The 19,576-nt window shown below is 43.2% G+C and overlaps 2 protein-coding genes across 3 annotated transcripts in view; one reads left to right on the forward strand and one right to left on the reverse strand.

Moving 5' to 3' along the window:
• The first annotated feature begins 14 nt into the window (after positions 1 to 14).
• On the forward strand, positions 15 to 11,102 carry LOC124280517 (programmed cell death protein 6-like). 2 transcript variants are annotated; one of them, XM_046716472.1, is made up of 6 exons: positions 15 to 228; positions 2,142 to 2,203; positions 8,899 to 8,943; positions 9,411 to 9,569; positions 10,074 to 10,186; positions 10,520 to 11,102. In XM_046716472.1, exons 1-6 carry the CDS (start codon positions 134 to 136, stop codon positions 10,619 to 10,621), a joined length of 576 nt encoding a protein of 191 aa, XP_046572428.1. In that variant the 5' UTR covers positions 15 to 133; the 3' UTR covers positions 10,622 to 11,102. The 2 variants fall into 2 exon arrangements, with proteins under 2 accessions (XP_046572428.1, XP_046572429.1); XM_046716473.1 differs by lacking the exon at positions 2,142 to 2,203 and adding an exon at positions 2,795 to 2,856.
• Positions 11,103 to 16,314: 5,212 nt separating this feature from the next.
• LOC124280516 (pachytene checkpoint protein 2 homolog) overlaps positions 16,315 to 19,576 on the reverse strand; it is a 33,064-nt gene continuing 29,802 nt past the window's right edge. The window contains exon 11 of the mRNA XM_046716471.1: positions 16,315 to 16,612. Coding sequence (XP_046572427.1) covers positions 16,520 to 16,612 — 93 coding nt within the window. The 3' untranslated portion in view covers positions 16,315 to 16,519. The remainder of the gene's footprint in view (positions 16,613 to 19,576) is intronic.

A 19,576-nucleotide genomic window follows, 5' to 3' on the forward strand; every position in this document is an offset into this window, starting at 1 on the left:
TTAGTACCGCGGTCTCCTTTAGTGCGGGCTAGTCACTCAAAGCAGGAAGTGCGCGAATACTCGTCAGCATTCGAGGGATTTCGACATCTATAAATTTAACTCATCACATTGAATATTACAACATTTCATCGTGATGGCGTACTACGGTCAACAGCAGCAACAGCAATATCGTCCACCGGCTCCGGCAGGCATGCCTGACCAAAACTGGTTGATGAGTGTATTTCAAAGGTCAGTTTGCCCAGATATATTTGTTTGAGATAAAAGAGTACAGACTACAAGTCGTTCAGTAATTTCCTCAACTTTATGTCTTAAGCCATATCCTGAAATTCACCTGTCGTTGTATCAAGTCTTTGTTTAGAGTAGAAAGTGACTGAATCATTAATATTTCATGGTACATTTAATTCTCATGTTTTAAATGATGAACATTTGTAGAACTAGAAGTATGTTGATAGAACATCACTGCCATCATGTACATTGAATACCTTGTTGATGTGTCATGTGAGAGGTAGAATGTAGTTGTCTGATCATTTGTCACGTAGGGCTATGAATATTGTTTTAGTTGAGATACGTCAACACAAGAGTATCACAATGTATCAGTTATTTGTAAAATTAACTATTCCGTAAATGAAATATAATTTCATTAAGTAGAGCTGCTGTTAATAAATTTGATGTGAAATTTGACATAAGCTGATCCATTACTGTGATCACATGTTCTGACTTCACATAATTTCAAATTTGACGTAGGCTGATCCATTACTGTGATTACATGTTCTGACTTCACATAATTTCATTCTGCCATCATTCCGATCATAATAAATGTAGACATCTATTAATCAGTTTAGTATAAACATACAAACATTTGTATTATTACAGTATCAACAGTAAAATATTTTCAATACATCAGTGTCAAGAATATCATTATTTATGAAATGTTACTGGTACATCAACTGATATATTTCCAAACTGCCTATTATCGAGCCTCACCTCATCATGCCATAGTAAAATTGTAAAAGTTGTTATAGCGGGATTTTTAATGTATTTCTGGTCATATTTCTCTTGATTTATTCAGTATGACAAGCGATTGTTAAAATGTTGAAAGACAGAAAACGGAATCAATATTTTTCATTGATATATTACTGTGGGTGAAACGCTATACCACGGTATTAGTAAAACCACAGTATTTTGCCTTTGGTTCAGTATACTGTAATGCAATCGGAAATTACCAAATTTTTGGTTTTTGTACCGTCATTTCTATCTAGTCATAAAATAACAAAGATTATGGTTATTTTTTTCCATGTTATTAAACAATGTAAGATTTGGCTCTTGTTAATATTCTGTATTATGATCATATCTCATATACCGAACCGAAACGGACTAAACCGAAGGCCTTGTATCGCTATATGGACCGTACCATGGTAAGAGCGTAAAGTTTCACCTCTATATATTACAAGAGGAGCAATGTAATTAAGTAAGATCACCCATGTTACATTACAAATTCTTCATATCCAATAAGCATATTTTTCTTACATTGTGGTGAATCTTTCATTAAATTGTGATGAATCTTTATGATGTAAGAAAGTGCCTATCAGTACCACATATGCCCATTAACACATAAGTATTCATGTACTCCTTGCATCATGTACAAAATAATGGGGGGAAATTACTCACTCACTCCATGCATGAGCATATCCTCCAGTGTATGATACCTTGTCATTTATCATCATCATAGGAGTAATGTATCAAGTTTCATCTATACCCCAAACCGTTACCATGCTTACTAAACATATGATGACTAACAGGAGGCCCAGGTGTCAAAAGAAGGCTGAGATCACAAAGTTGTTCAGTCATGATTGGCTGATAGAATCGTACCTGTGGCTATCAGTTTCAGCTGAGTAGTAAATGTCAAACACTCTTCGTCATGCATTATTTCAGGCTTGTCTCCAGTGTAAAGCTGACACGGGATGACAGCACTGCTGGACACACACATACTAACTAAACATATTCCAGTACCATCTGTACATGATGGAGTTTTCCTCCTGAATTTAAAAATGTAAATCCCTGCAGCCCATTCTAAAAAATTCTCAGTCCTTAGTAACCATGGTAACTGTTGATCATGATGATGATGTACCTGGCTTTTCTAGAGTGGACAAAGACCGAAGTCAGCAGATATCGGCGAAGGAGCTTGGAGAGGCTTTGTCCAATGGTAAGCTTCCGGTCATGCTGCCAGTACTGATCGCAAGTCATGTCACCAAGGAGCATGCTTGTATTTCCCTCATGACCAACTAACACAATGCTGTAGTCTGACATGCACATACTTGTACTTGGGATGCTTACATTTTGAGACATTTTCTTCTAACATGATTTGTTTTCAGACAAATAGTTTCACACATGAATAAGCCTCGTGAACTAGTCACATTGTAATTATGGAAATAACCTGTGTGTCAAGTAAAAATCTGAAAATTTATGTTGAACACAGTAAGTGCTGTCCACATGCATGTAACCATGGTAACTCTTGTACTAAATGGCCGCACTGTTTGAAAGGTAATAGTAACACAGTTTACAAGCTGATGTACAATGTAACCATGGTAACAGTGCAATGTATAAAGCTGATTACTGTTCATGGGGAAATATAAGCATGTTGCCTCTGACCAGGTGTGTATGTCAGTACGGCCCTCTTCCCACAGCATGACCTTCCCCCAACCCCCAGTCCCATCCCTGCCCCCCCCTGTCAGGTAGACTGCAGCATGTAGTGGCTAGTAGAGTAGCACCTGATGTCTACATTACTGTTGTCCAGGATCGACAAGGATCGCAGTGGCTCCATCTCTGGCGAGGAACTTGGAGTGGCCTTATCCAATGGTAAGGGTGTTGGGGTGCTGCCATCTCTATACCACATGTGTAGCCTTCCTTCCTTCTGTGTGTGTAAGTGAAAGTTTTGTTGTGACTAAGGTTTGTGTGCTTCACAGTAAGTTGTATTTGCTTGTGAGTGGTGAGGCCAATGGCATATATATACTTGTTGACATTTTCAGGATTTTGTGTATTTTTTTTTATAGATTTCTCTTCACTACCAGATTGGGCTTGTCTACTGAAGCCTACTGGGTGCAGTGTTTGATGCATATTCTTGGTGTTCCATGTTGTGTTGGAGGTGGTGTTGCTAAAAGAGGCAAAAAATAAAACCCCATTCACTGTTCGCTGCCAGGATGACTAAGTTGATGAAAATTTGTTAGTATTTTGGGAGTCAATTTGTCCGTGAAGTCCATTTCTGGTCTCCATCAGCCATATATTGCTGGAATATTAAATAGAAACAACTAAACTCAACTCACATGCAACACTGGGGTCCTGATCTTCATACATCTACTGCCATGTATACATTGTTGAACTATGTGTTATCTAAAACAAGACACTGCCTCGGTGGTCTAGTGGATAGAGTGTCTGCCCAGACAGTGGAAGGTTGTGGTTTCAACCCTGTCGGGATCACACCAGGACATGTTCGATGTGGTGTTTATTGTTATCCTGCTTTGTGCTTGGGATTTATAAATGATAAAACAAAGACAGCTGGGTGTCCATGTTCAACTGCAGCATAATATCTCAGTGGTCTAGCACTATTAACTCTTGCATCAGTCTCTACTAGTACATGCTGTCCCCCTACTAGAACATAGTAAATGCTGTCCCCCTACTAGTACATGCTGTCCCCCTACTAGTACATGCTGTCCCCCTACTAGTACATGCTGTCCCCCTACTAGTACATGCTGTCCCCCTACTAGTACATGCTGTCTCCCTACTAGTACATGCTGTCCCCCTACTAGTACATGCTGTCCCCCTACTAGTACATGCTGTCCCCCTACTAGTATATGCTGTCCCCCTACTAGTACATGCTGTCCCCCTACTAGTATATGCTGTCCCCTACTAGTACATGCAGTCCCCCTACTAGTACATGCAGTCCCCACTAGTACATGCTGTCCCCTACTAGTATATGCTGTCCCCTACTAGTACATGCAGTCCCCTACTAGTACATGCAGTCCCCCCTACTAGTACATGCCGTCCCCCTACTAGTAGTACATGCTGTCCCCCTACTAGTATATGCTGTCTCCCTACTAGAACATGCTGTCCCCTACTAGTACATGCAGTCCCCCTACTAGTACATGCTGTCCCTCTACTAGTACATGCTGTCCCCCTACTAGTACATGCTGTCCCCTACTAGTACATGCTGTCCCCCTACTAGTACATGCTGTCCCCCCTACTAGTACATGCAGTCCCCTACTAGTACATGCTGTCCCCTACTAGTACATGCTGTCCCCCCTACTAGTACATGCTGTCCCCTACTAGTACATGCTGTCCCCTACTAGTACATGCTGTCCCCCTACTAGTATATGCTGTCCCCTACTAGTACATGCTGTCCCCTACTAGTACATGCTGTCCCCTACTAGTACATGCTGTCCCCCTACTAGTACATGCTGTCCCCCCTACTAGTACATGCTGTCCCCCTACTAGTACATATACATGCTGTCCCCCTACTAGTACATGCTGTCCCCCTACTAGTACATGCTGTCCCCCTACTAGTACATGCAGTCTCCTACTAGTACATGCTGTCCCCTACTAGTACATGCTGTCCCCTACTAGTACATGCTGTCCCCCTACTAGTACATGTAGTCCCCTACTAGTACATGCTGTCCCCTACTAGAACATAGTAAATGCTGTCCCCCTACTAGTACATGCTGTCCCCCTACTAGTACATGCTGTCTCCCTACTAGTACATGCAGTCCCCCTACTAGTACATGCTGTCCCCCTACTAGTACATGCTGTCCCCCTACTAGTACATGCAGTCCCCCTACTAGTACATGCTGTCCCCCTACTAGAACATAGTACATGCTGTCCCCCCCTACTAGTACATGCTGTCCCCCTACTAGTACATGCTGTCCCCCTACTAGTACATGCTGTCTCCCTACTAGTACATGCTGTCCCCCTACTAGTACATGCAGTCCCCCTACTAGTACATGCAGTCCCCCTACTAGTACATGCTGTCCCCCTACTAGTACATGCTGTCCCCCTACTAGTACATGCAGTCCCCCTACTAGTACATGCTGTCCCCCCTACTAGTACATGCTGTCCCCCTACTAGTACATGCTGTCCCCCTACTAGTACATGCTGTCCCCTACTAGTACATGCAGTCTCCCTACTAGTACATGCTGTCCCCTACTAGTACATGCAGTCCCCCTACTAGTACATGCAGTCCCCCTACTAGTACATGCTGTCCCCTACTACTAGTACATGCTGTCCCCTACTAGTATATGCAGTCCCCCTACTAGTACATGCAGTCCCCCTACTAGTACATGCTGTCCCCTACTAGTATATGCTGTCCCCCTACTAGTACATGCAGTCCCCCTACTAGTACATGCAGTCCCCCTACTAGTACATGCCGTCCCTCTACTAGTACATGCTGTCCCCCTACTAGTATATGCTGTCTCCCTACTAGAACATGCTGTCCCCCTACTAGTACATGCAGTCCCCCTACTAGTACATGCTGTCCCTCTACTAGTACATGCTGTCCCCCTACTAGTACATGCTGTCCCCCTACTAGTACATGCTGTCCCCCTACTAGTACATGCTGTCCCCCTACTAGTACATGCTGTCCCCCTACTAGTACATGCTGTCCCCCTACTAGTACATGCTGTCCCCCTACTAGTACATGCTGTCCCCCTACTAGTACATGCTGTCCCCCTACTAGTACATGCTGTCTCCCTACTAGTACATGCTGTCCCCCTACTAGTACATGCAGTCTCCCTACTAGTACATGCAGTCCCCCTACTAGTACATGCTGTCCCCTACTAGTACATGCTGTCCCCTACTAGTACATGCTGTCCCCCTACTAGTACATGCTGTCCCCCCTACTAGTACATGCTGTCCCCTACTACTAGTACATGCTGTCTCCCTACTAGTGTACATGCTGTCCCCCTACTAGTACATGCTGTCCCCCTACTACTAGTACATGCTGTCCCCCTACTAGTACATGTAGTCCCCCTACTAGTACATGCTGTCCCCTACTAGAACATAGTAAATGCTGTCCCCTACTAGTACATGCTGTCCCCCTACTAGTACATGCTGTCTCCCTACTAGTACATGCAGTCCCCTACTAGTACATGCTGTCCCCTACTAGTACATGCTGTGTCCCCTACTAGTACATGCAGTCCCCCTACTAGTACATGCTGTCCCCCTACTAGAACATAGTACATGCTGTCCCCCTACTAGTACATGCTGTCCCCCTACTAGTACATGCTGTCTCCCTACTAGTACATGCTGTCCCCCTACTAGTACATGCTGTCCCCCTACTAGTACATGCAGTCCCCCTACTAGTACATGCAGTCCACCTACTAGTACATGCTGTCTCCCTACTAGTACATGCAGTCCCCCTACTAGAACATGCTGTCCCCCTACTAGTACATGCAGTCCACCTACTAGTAAATGTTGTCCCCCTACTAGTACATGCTACACCTAAACCCATCCCTCGCATACCCATGCAAACACACACCACAACCACAAACATACCTCTGTGTCCCACTGGTGATATGATGTAGAATTAAGCATACCTCTCTGTCCCACTGGTGATATGATGTAGGGTGAAGCATACCTCTGTGTCCCACTGGTGATATGATGTAGGATGAAGCATACCTCTGTGTCCCACTGGTGATATGATGTAGGGTGAAGCATACCTCTGTGTCCCACTGGTGATATGATGTAGGATGAAGCATACCTCTGTGTCCCACTGGTGATATGATGTAGGATGAAGCATACCTCTGTGTCCCACTGGTGATATGATGTAGGATGAAGCATACCTCTGTGTCCCACTGGTGATATGATGTAGGATGAAACATACCTCTGTGTCCCATTGGTGATATGATGTAGGATGAAGCATACCTCTGTGTCCCACTGGTGATATGATGTAGGATGAAGCATACCTCTGTGTCCCACTGGTGATATGATGTAGGATGAAGCATACCTCTGTGTCCCACTGGTGATATGATGTAGGATGAAGCATACCTCTGTGTCCCACTGGTGATATGATGTAGGATGAAGCATACCTCTGTGTCCCACTGGTGATATGATGTAGGATGAAGCATACCTCTGTGTCCCACTGGTGATATGATGTAGGATGAAGCATACCTCCTTTTCTAAATGTGATGATGAGTGGTAGGTGATATGTGTTGCTGAACAACTGCATGAGCTTTGCTACAATGCTAGCGGCCCCTCATCACTTCCTTGACTCATCTGTACCAACACATACAGTTGACAAGGGAGTTGATAGCTCGTATGTTGTGATTAGTTACTGTTGACGTCACTCCTTGTTTCAGTCAGCCTGGTCACATTTTCTTCTCTCACCTCAGTGTATAGAATGGAGCTTTAACTCGCAAGATAACTGAAGACATTCAGCATGCTTGATCAGCCTGTAGTTATTGGGGAATCCAGTCATTTCCCCACCCGGTCATTTCCCCACCAAGTCAATTCCCAACCTACCATTGCCCCATCCGGACAATACCCCACCTACCATTTCCCCATCTGGACAATACCCACCCAAATATATACAGTCGGGCCGTGTTAGTCCGGACCCCGATAATCCGATTCCCGCGATATCCGAACGGTAGCCAACTGTAATCAATCTTGTTTACTATGTAAACTCATTAAGTGTTGATTCATTAATCCAGTGCTTCGCTCTCCAGTTCTGGACATTAATTAGCGGTAACAGATTAGCTAATTACACTTGGTTTTGCTTCATTAATCCGGTGGTACATCAGAAACGTTCGGATAATCCCCTACCTTGTGAGCACCATTGATTAGCGCTGTTCTTCATCGGTAAACTTCAGTGATAATTGATAAGCGAGGTGACACTTCTGAGTTGAACATGTGGTTAGTTTGTGATTTTTTTCAATTAATAGGTGTCACTTGTCCAAACACAACTGGCACCATCAAAATTAAGCCGTTTGTCATTGCCAAATCCAGACGGAGAAGTAACTCTACTGTAGTGGTGTACGTAATGGTTCATTTCAGTAGTCTGTATGTTTCACTATTCGTACGTTTTGAATGAAAAACAGAAGTGTTCGGATTAACGCGGCTTGACTGTATCTGGCTGGTCATTTCCCCACCTTCCTGAACGCGGCTTGACTGTATCTGGCTGGTCATTTCCCCACCTTCCTGAACGCGGCTTGACTGTATCTGGCTGGTCATTTCCCCACCTTCCTGAACGCGGCTTGACTGTATCTGGCTGGTCATTTCCCCACCTTCCTGAACGCGGCTTGACTGTATCTGGCTGGTCATTTCCCCACCTTCCTGGTTTTTGTTGTTGTTATTTCACTCCAATATAAGAATGAAGGAACTGAAGGAGGGTAATTTCCCCACTAATCAGCTGCTAAGAGCCATCCAAAAACAGTTCCCTTCACATGCACTAATTAGCTTATCAAATTTGGGAGGTGTTTGCAAAGATGGGGAATTGACCAGGCAATATTATTCTTGGGTGTGGAAATGGCAGATGGGGTTGACCTGGTGGGGAATTGCCCTACACTCAGTTTTTAGATCCCCTAAGGAGGTCCACTTGTAAAAAGGCACCAATATTTGTAGCCCGACATATATATAAGTCCTAATCCAGAATTCCCCCCTGTTACCATGACAATACTGTTCTGCCACCACTTGACCTGCCCCCAGCTCTTTCAGTTCACTCATAAACCAAGTAGTTTACATTTTCCAGTACAGTTGCTAACTTCCAATCCATAACTGAAAAACAGTTACTCTCTCACCCTTCCTTCATAACTACCAAGTACATGTACATATCTTTCAGTATTGTAACAGGATCTGTTCAGATAGTACATGGTTAACAGCGAATCTGCGGATGATTGAGACACTTCGTTTTTGCAGGAACCTGGACGCCATTCAACCCTGAGACAGTGCGGCTGATGATTGGTGAGAAACTTTAAAACACTGTACTCAGCAATACTCCATTACATTACATCATGTCAATCTGTAGATGACTGGGATACAATGATGTGCATCAACCAAGTCAACTAACCTGACTACACAATTTTGTTAACAGCCCCTTTCAACAAACATGGCTGCTGAATACACATTCTGTCCTTTATCTAAGGACCACATGGAAACTTGCAAGTAAATACATGACTGGGGCAATGATGTGATTGTAAAGGCAGAAACCTACTCCAAACATGCCAGTAAATATGTGAAAATGCCATCAAAGAATATTTACAATCTCAAAAACATCGGGGCAGCATGCATTGAGCTTAACTTCAGTGATGTCATATGACAGTAGGATCATACACTGTGCAATCACAAGGGACATAGCATGCAGAATACGTTAACACTGTATTACTGCCTTGTGTTTCCATATATGGTCATACATATGCTGTTTGTTGCAGGAATGTTTGACCGAGACAACTCTGGAACAATAAACTTCCAGGAATTTACATCACTATGGAAATATGTCACAGACTGGCAAAACTGTTTCCGTAGTTACGACAGAGATAACTCAGGTTCCATTGACAAGAATGAGCTGAAGACAGCAATGACTAGTTTTGGTAAGAAAGACCTGCCAGGATATATGTACACTTCAGCTGCAAGTGAGATCAGTTGTGTAAATGTCACTGGTGACCTGGAAGGATAGAGTGATTATCTTCCTCATTATCTTGGATACTTAAACACTGCCTTCATTGCATCATATGATGTCGGAGACAGGCACTTATGAACCTGAAAGTTTCGTATTACTAGGTGAACAGGCTGGTGGACAGAATTATTCCCAGGACAGTTGGAGATACAACCTGACATGGTGGAGTGCAGGCTCCATGAGTCGGATCCTGCTTCACCTCAGACTCTCATCGTAATGTCGGGTCGGGATACACGCTGATCACAGCACATCCAACTTCCGCTGCTTATGTGGTCAAATTGGAAGGCTGGAAATCTCTCCTGACAAGATTCAGTTTTAGAATTCTCCTGAATTCTCAATGTTATTTGAAATATAATGCAAATCTCAGGACAAATTTAATTCAAGTATTTTTCACCCAACAACCATTTTCTTTCTTTAGGTTATCGACTATCAGATCGTTTCTATGAGATTTTGGTGAAGAAGTTTGACCGTCAGGGGCGGCGTGGCACAGTGGCGTTTGATGACTTCATACAGTGCTGTGTGGTGCTCCAGGTTGGTGTCGTGAAACTAACTTCTTATTGGCCACGTCAGACAATTGCCGCCGATACTAAGTTATACAAGACAGTTCATTTGTAAATGTGACCTTTATCTGTGGTCTCAATAAACTCGCTGAGTCAGCACCATGTTACTGGCGTTGAGGTGGAGCGTGTGGTCTCAGGATACTACCTGTGGCTTCACGGAGGTTGCAAACATTTAGTTCATGTTCCAGCAATACGTTGATTACCCTCCATATCAGCTGACCAGGTGTCATTGTTGAAATACAGTTAAAAATGGCAAAACGCTCCTTTTTATACAATCTTGAACAGAACCAACTTTCTCTTTCAGACGTTAACTGGTGCTTTCCGTGGCCACGACACAGATCAAGATGGATGGATAAGGATCACCTATGAGCAGTTTTTGACGCTGGTTTTCAGTCTTCGGAGTTAGCATGAAGACTTGATGCTGCCTACATTGATTCCGTATATGACTTGCTGCTCACAAGAATGTTATTTTATAACTTGTGGTTTACATGTTTTACGAGGATGTAACTGTGACCTGTAATTACTTTGTGAGGAAGATTTTGTTCACATTTGTTAGTTCATGTCTTTGAAATAAGAGTAATATATTGTAAACGTAACAAACAGATGTTCTACTCTTACAGGGTTTTGTTGAATTAGTTGGTCCAACATGATGCAGTGGTGTACCACCCCAGTCACTGCCTGTTTTGAAATGCATGTTGAGAGACTGTTCTGTAGTATTTCTTCAAGAAGAAAACATGTTAATGATCTCCTCCGTTGTCTCTAGTGATGCTGCTGGATGGACACAATTATTCTTCCTCACACTATCTTCCAATGTACTACCACTTGGGAGCTGTATCTTCAAGACACTACCGCCATATAGCTGGAATATTGCGGAGTGTGGCGTAAAACTAACACTACCATTCAGGAGCTGTACCTTTAATACCCTACGACTCGGGAGCTGTACCTACCCTACACTACCACTCTATAAAATCTACATCTCCACCTAGTTTTGAAACACTTCAGAACAGATTGGTTCTTTTGGACCACTCTTTGGCTTGCGTCTTTTAAGTTAGGTAATGTAGGGAAATTCATGCAATAATTTTAAGCTTGTCTCTGTCACTGTGAATAGTATGTACCTAGTGTAGACTGTAAATGTAGTTATACGTATGTGGCCTAATGTTTCTAGGACTTTTGTTGGAGAATGGCCATGTCTCAAGGACTGTTTTTGTTTCATCTGCTTGCATGTATCTAGCAGCAGCAGCAGCAGCCAGAGACCACAACTACAGAATGATCTGTGCGCTACAATAGTCAGAAGTATGATTCTTATGACAGAGCAAGTCAGTGATAGGTTACAGGAGTTACAATGATCGCAAGTCTATGTTTCAGTATGGGAATGACAATACACTGTTATTATGGAAGTCACTGATAGTTGATGGAACAGTTTCAGTATGTTGTCCAGGCCCACACAGCAATCATAATGCTACTACAGGCATTAGTACGGGCGTTATGATCACGCTAGCACCAACATCACTTGGTCATTGGTGGAATGAGGTATTGCTATAGTGACAGAACTTGCCTTGTTTTATATCTAAGATGGCTCTGCAACTGAGCTTCATAGTCCAATATGCTTAGCTCCTTCACCATCATGCGTTTAGAGAAATATCAGACACTCAGATTATTGAAATAATGATATATGGACCATTATTTTCAGGGCTCCAGATAAGGGCCGTATCAGCGTATGTACGGATAAAAAATATACATGATACGGTAAGAAATAATTTAGAAAACGTAGCAGATACGCAGCACTGCAATGGTGTACGGTTTTAGAATCATTTACAGACATATTTATCTGAAAAAGGATTCTTTATTGACCTGTTTACACAAGAGCAGCAACGTTGTGGTGCATAAAACGAAACACAAGATTACTGATACTCCACTAAATTCCATCCAGTTCTCTAAATGTACTCTTAAGGTTTTCCAGTACTCCTATATTGAAAAAATAAGGAGTATCACTCCTGATGTTGGAAAATTATCTGGAGCCCTGATTTTATAGTTAAGGAACCAAGGTACTTGGTGTGTAAATATCCAGGAACACCTTAATTATGAAGGGCTGTCAGCAGTGCTATCAGGCAGACGATAGAAGTGGACACCCAGTGGTACTTACGTGAACAGTTTCAAGCATTGTCATATTTATCTTATATTGTCAGAGCCTGTAAGGTATTCATGTGAGAGGCAGTTTTCGAATGAGTATTGCAGAAAAATTGGACAATTTTCTCTTCGGTCGATATACCAGTTAAATGTCACATTATATCCAGAAACTGTAGTCCTAGTTGAAGTTGTGTGTAGTCAGGTAATAACTACTACTCATCACCTGACAAGTAAGGCCGGTTCTCAGGGACGGACCACAGAATGATTCCATCCTCTCCTCGCTGATCAGACTATCCTGCACGTGTGGTTACCAGTGAATTATCACTACATTGTAGTGGCGTGTATAATACAATCAAGGACCAAGCTCCACAGTATAGAATAGGCCAGATATGGATCAACAATAGTAATGATTCATTATTTGGAACTATCAGAATGATCTTTTACTTGCATGTCATTTGTGTAGAGTATTGTGATTTATGAAGCTCTGATGTGTAGAAGAGAATGACATTGTCCAGTAATCTTGCAGAGACAATGTCCAAAGCACGAGAAAATTATACCATTCTTTTTATAATAAATCTTTCTACATTTACTTCCAAGTTGTTTTCATTTGACAAGACACCAAGTTTATGACCAACTAGAACTCACTGCTCACCAGCACACACCCTGTGGGGGATTCTTCGTTAAAGTATCACCCCAGCAACAAGCTGGTTGTAGGAGGCGACTGATTGGGCAGCCAGATTCCGGGTCTTGGTTGATAGCACACTACACACAGCAGTGTTACAGCACACTACAGTATGACCAGAAATTGAGAATTTTAGGAATATGTTTAATTGGATTTCTAGTATAAACAACCTTGACCAGCTATCAAGTGCTTGGTTTCATTCAAGAGAGACAACTCCGTTAATCCTTTTTCATCAGTTTGTGAAGTTATCCCCCTTTGTTTACTTGCTAGCAGACGACATTTTCAGTGATCCTCAGTATGGATGATTTAGAGAAGAGGAAGTTGATTTTAGAGTATTATAACAAGGACATCAGATCAGCTAAAGTGATTTCAAGTAGAACAGGCATCCGTTTCTCCACTGTTTATCGTGTTTTGAAAAATATTGCAAATGGATATGGCATTGAGCACCAGGGAGGCGCAGGTAGGCCTAGAAAATTGACTGTCGGTGACATGAGGCGGCTTGGTATTATTGTTTCTAAAAACAAACGAATGATTTTAGAAAACTTAAGGCTGGATATGATTGATAGAGGAATTGTGGCTGTCTGTAAGGAGACAATTAGAACTGAGCTGCATGCAATGGGTTGGCAGAAAAGTCGAGGAATTCTATCACCGATCATGAAACCTGAACAAAAGGAGCGAAGGTTGAACTGGTGCTTACAGCATAGAAATTTTAACTGGGACAATGTGATTTTCTCAGATGAAAGTTCTGTGTGGCTGTTTCCTAATACACTGAAATTCTGGACCAAATAAACTGAAAAACCTTTGTATCAGTGCCCAAAGTACAGTCCGAAATTTGACGTGTGTGGTGGCATATCTGTGTTAGGGGCAACACCCCTCTGTGTGTTTGAAGGGAATATGAACAGTGAGCGGTACAAAGATATTCTCGAGGGACATTTACTTCCATCTGCTCACGTGTTCTATGGAAATATTTGGATTTTCCAGCAGGACAACCCAAAACATCGTTCAAAGCATTCACAGGCCTGGTTTTGGACCCAAAATATGACATTATTAGATTGGCCAAGCTATAGCCCTGACCTAAATCAAATAGAAAATGTTTGGGGACTTATGAAAGAAAGTGTCAATAAAAAAAATCTGACAAATATTGCTGAAATGAAAGAAGAGGTGGTCCGATATTGGGACAGCATTGAAGCCTGCATTGCTGCCCATGGTGACTTGACAAAATACTAACTGTTCACCTGTCTTTGAATCTGGAGTTATGTTCTGCTAATATTCACATTAATAAGTGAGTAATGAGTGAATATTTTTGACAAAATTACAATCTTTAAATTCTCAATAATTTCTGGTTGTACTGTACATACAGCACACTCCACACAGCAGTGTTACAGCACACTCCATACAGCAGTGTTACAGCACACTCCACACAGCACTGTTACAGCACACAGCAGTGTTACAGCACACTACACACAGCAGTGTTACAGCACACCACACAGCAGTGTTACAGCACACTCCACACAGCAGTGTTACAGCACACCACACACAGCAGTGTTACAGCACACAGCAGTGTTACAGCACAGCACACACACACACAGCACACACAGCAGTGTTACAGCACACTACACACAGCAGTGTTACAGCACACCACACAGCAGTGTTACAGCACACCACACACAGCAGTGTGTTACAGCACACACACACACAGCAGTGTTAGCAGCACACACACACACAGCAGTGTTACAGCACACTACAGCACACCACACACAGCTGTGTGTTTACAGCACACCACACACAGCAGTGTTAGCAGCGTGTTGTGTTACAGCACACACACAGCAGTGTTACACAGCAGTGTTACACACACACACAGCAGTGTTACAGCACACTACACACAGCAGTGTTACAGTACACAACACAGCGGTGTTACAGCACACAACACATAGCAGTGTTACAGCACACAGCAGTGTTACAGCACACTCCACACAGCAGTGTTACAGCACACTACACACAGCAGTGTTACAGCACACAACACACAGCAGTGTTACAGCACACTCCACACATCAGTGTTACAGCACACTCCACACAGCAGTGTTACAGCACACCACACACAGCAGTGTTACAGCACCACACACAGCAGTGTTACAGCACACTATCTCCACACAGCAGTGTTACACCACACACACAGTTACAGCACACTACACACAGCAGTGTTACAGCACACCACACACAGCAGTGTTACAGCACACTCCACACATCAGTGTTACAGCACACCACACACATCAGTGTTACAGCACACAGCAGTGTTACAGCACACCACACACAGCAGTGTTACAGCACACTACACACAGCAGTGTTACAGCACACTACACACAGCAGTGTTACAGCACACTACACACAGCAGTGTTACAGCAGTTCTAAACACAGTGATGTTCAGCCTCCATTTATTGAACAGATCTGTACAAATAGTGTCATCATTTGACATGGATCATACCTATGTACAAGTGAAAAAGGTGGTCACTATGGCAACAAATACATTTAAAACAAGGTGATATGTCACATTTCAAAGTAGATGAATGTTTACCAAAATGAAATCATTGTTCAATCCCCTGATGTCTTTGACGCATAGAATATTTTAACAGTGATTACTAGTATCTCGTACTCAGGGTATTACACTACTCAGACTGTCTAGCATGGACACCGAAACAAATACATATTGCATACTAGGACTACTATTGTTCATTAAGCCAAATTCTTAACATTAAATATCAGGGTTTGGTCATTAAAGCAACTATCAAATCTTTTATACCCAACATATGAAACATCCTACATTTTCAACTGCATCAGTCTAGCGGGCTGGGTAGCATTTCTCCCTATTTACGGCACCCTCATACTTATAAAAACATCTTGATATTCATGGTGTGGCATCCGACACATAACTTAGTGGGTCAAGGCAAAACCCTGCGCACCTGTGTAGTAAATATATGCTTGTCTCATTAAAACTAGAATCCCGTTGTTCCTGGTTCCAGGGTGTATTTACTGAAACCTAAAACAAGAAAATAATTCCCATATAAACATAAATGTCTCAGTCAACACACAGTAATGTTGGGATGTGGTAATATTTTCAATTGTTTTATACATATAGTTTTTATACAATTTATCACAGTAACATTTAAGGAAATGTAATCTAAAACAAGATTCTAATAATGTGTAAATTGACAGGAATGAAAGTTGTTCATATGATTGACAAGAGTAACTTGGGTATATTGTACATCAAAGATTTCAAAATAGTGACAGTTGAGATCCTGTGAGAAGGGACATTGTGCAAGACTGGTCCCTCTGTCCCCGAGTCTGACATGTCAGCTACAGAGGTGACAACCTTCAGCACACTCCTATGTTGGGGACTAACTATGCTTCACTCTCAGGTGAAGTCCTTCATCTCCTCAAACTGACGGTCCACTGTTCCAGAGGTGGTGCACAAACTTGTCTAATGTAATGTTATATAGGTCAATCTCGGGTCAAGTCCTCTCTCTCCTTGAACTGAAGGTCCACTGTTTTAGACAGATACTCCACAAAGTTGTCCAGGGTCACAGTAGGTCTCTACACAAACAGAAGAAAAACATACCACATTATACTAGGTATCAGCAAGATATTGGGGGCTAGGAGGTCACCTGCCTCGACCAGAAGACACGGAAGGGACACTATATATCCGTGTATTCTTGTGAAAAATTCAACAAACAAACCTTATCTATGATTTAAGACATTTCAAAGTGAGGTTTAAAAGAAGTCACATATATACATACACATGGGGGGGGGTTAAAAAAGTATTGCAACATCCTTCATTTTACATAGTATCAATATTTTACCATAAACCATAGCAAAGGAACTTTTACAAACTAAACTGGTGAAAGCCTGAGACGTCTTCGGTGGCAATGTCTCTGAGGTAGTGTCCGATTTCCAAAAGCAGCCCTCCATTATAGTTGTAATCGAGCAGTTTCCATGCAGAGCAAGTGTAGACGCCAGGGCTCTGACTTCGTGGGGATTGGAGGCTTGTCGAACCTCAAGTCCTGCTGCTTTGTAGGCCCTTAGTATAACGGCTCTCATCCATATCGATATCGTTGTCCTTGAGACTTCCGTGGGCGTCTCAGTGGATAAGGGGATGAATAGGCGCTTGAAATTTTCGTTTCCTTGTTTTTGTCCTTTGTAGGTAGACTTTCAGTGCTCTGACAGGGCATAAGGATAAATCCTGTGTATCCTGTGGCCCAAGGACTGTAGAGAGTGCTGGCATGTGGAACCGTCTGTCAGGCTGGTTGGACGGTTGGTTCTTGGCAATAAAGTCCCATCTCAGTCCTAGATGTAGAGCATGTATTTCTGACATCCGTGCTGCTGTTGCTAGGGGGCGACCAAAATCAGTTGCAGCGTTGTCGTCTGCTTGATTTTCTGTATTACTTGTGATAATAGTGCTGGAGGTGGAAAACGCAGCGTTTAGTCCTTCCCATGAGATGCTTAAAGCATCTGTTGACCATGCCTGAGGATCCGGACTCAGTGAGACGAATGTTGGTAGTTGCTTGTTGAACTTTGTTGCAAACAGGTCTATCAGTGGCGAGCCTATTGTCGACGATGCTGAACAGGAGAAAGCTGAGTTGTAGCAGATTTGTTGATCTTGTTGATCCTTGTTTATTGATGTAGAACGCTACTGTGGAGCTGTCCGTGTGGACCGTAACCCTTGCGTTCTTTAGTACACTGGACCAGTGTTGTAAAGCGTTGATCACTGCTTTCATCTCCAACAGGTTGATGTGCAGATTCTGATCCTGACTCGACCACTTCCCTGCTGCCACTTCGTTGTCGAGGTGGGCAACCCATCCTTATAGTGATGCATCCACGTAGAGATGAGTGTTGCAAACCAGCTCTGACAAAAAGGTTCCTCCGCAAACATTCGACTTCTGAGTCCACCATAGGAGGTATGGCTTCAGGCTGTCTGGTAGTACCAGCAGATCCAGACTGTCGAGATGAGCGTTCACAAATATTTGTAGTGGACGCAGTTGTAATCTCCCTCTGCGAGTCATGTCTTGAGCTGAGGTGAGTAGACCGAGCATGCTTTGCCAAGCACGTAGTGTCAACAGGGAGAGCATTACTTGAGATATCATATGTTTTATCTTGACCCAATGATCCTCTGGGACAACTATCCGATTCTCTATCTTGTAAGTTCTATAGCGGGAGTCGATGATCATATAGTCCTCATCAATCTCTGGTGCCTTCAGGAAGGGTTCCATGTGATGAAGGGGGAATCTCCTGGCGTTGAATGTAGGGATATGCTGATTCTGGAACTTGGTAGCCTTATCAAAGGCTGAGCTGAGACTGTCCAATACTTGGGAGATCCACAACGACGTGAGTCTCTGTATGAAGATCTGTATGACGACCTGCGCGCAGGTGAACGATCCCGATGTGATCATGTATCCTTCCTGGAGTCTTAAGATCTCTCTCTAGGTCTTCGCGAAGGTTGATTCTTAGGCGAAGTTTCCCCTCTATGAGATGTGGAGTGCCTGCGTGTAGGTTCCTGATGTGCGTCTGAGTCCGATGGTGATGACGACCCGTATCTACGACATCTGTAGGGTTCGGGAGAACGCTGCGATCTGCTTCTGCGTGGAGAATTCTTAGCAGCTCCTTCAGGGACGTCTAAGGCTGAGCTGACGTTGGTAACGTTGTCCAGGCTCCTAACTTCAGATGGGGAAGATCGTCGGGTGCGTGAGCCTTCACGCAGGCTTCCCTCTTCTTCCAAGTGTGTTGGAGAGACTGTTGAATCTTCACGCAGGCTAGTAGTCATCGTAGTGGTCTTCGTAGCAGCTTTCTCCTGCGCGAAGCGCCGTTCCATCATCGACATCATCTGGTCTGTAAACTGTTGCATAAACAGCCCCGGGTTGAAGTTCTGCGATGTCTGGAGAGACTGCTGCAGGGTTGATGATGCTTCTGACAACGATGAGGCGTCTTCTAAGGCACGCAGCACTTGTGAAGAGTTGATGCTGCTGCTATCTCTGGTGCCCGATGTCTGCGTTGATAGAAGGTCTTCTGTCAATGTCTGCGCTGATAAAGTTGCCGATGTAGCTGTAGAAGCAGGCTTCGTCTTCTTGCTGACGACTGTGACCTCAGGTATGAGGATCATCATACACGTCTGCTTCTTCCGGAGGTACAATCTCGGCAGAGAAGCCTCTCGTCTTCTGCGTAGAGTTGCACTCGACGAAGTCTTAGGGGTAGTAGCCTTCTTCTTCTGCGTTGAATACGATCTAGTCTTCTTCGTCTGTGAAGAGGTCAGCTCCATTGACGACGATCTCTTATTAGCTCCAGAGTTCATCACTGGAACAGCGACCTGCCCCTGTAAAACGCTCGGCAATTCACTGGAATTATGAACATCGGCAGCAGTAGTTATAACACACAGTTATCAGCGCAATCACTTGATTTAGACATGACTTGTGAATACCTTCTTACCCTGTCCTTTGCACGTGTATGAATGGAAAAAAGGTAGTTATTAAATTCAAAAGTGGTTAAATTCAGACAATGTTTACAGCG

The sequence above is a fragment of the Haliotis rubra genome, unplaced genomic scaffold (genome assembly GCF_003918875.1).
Source record: "Haliotis rubra isolate DU_JTF1 unplaced genomic scaffold, ASM391887v1 Scf269, whole genome shotgun sequence".
NCBI lineage: Eukaryota > Metazoa > Mollusca > Gastropoda > Lepetellida > Haliotidae > Haliotis > Haliotis rubra.

Bases quoted from the DNA above. Each gene is read 5' to 3' on its own strand.
- LOC124280517 (XM_046716472.1), top strand. From the start codon at position 134: ATGGCGTACTACGGTCAACAGCAGCAACAGCAATATCGTCCACCGGCT. The intron at 8,944-9,410 runs GTGAGAAACTTT...TGTTTGTTGCAG, and splicing joins GACAGTGCGGCTGATGATTG to GAATGTTTGACCGAGACAAC. The intron at 9,570-10,073 runs GTAAGAAAGACC...TTCTTTCTTTAG, and splicing joins GACAGCAATGACTAGTTTTG to GTTATCGACTATCAGATCGT.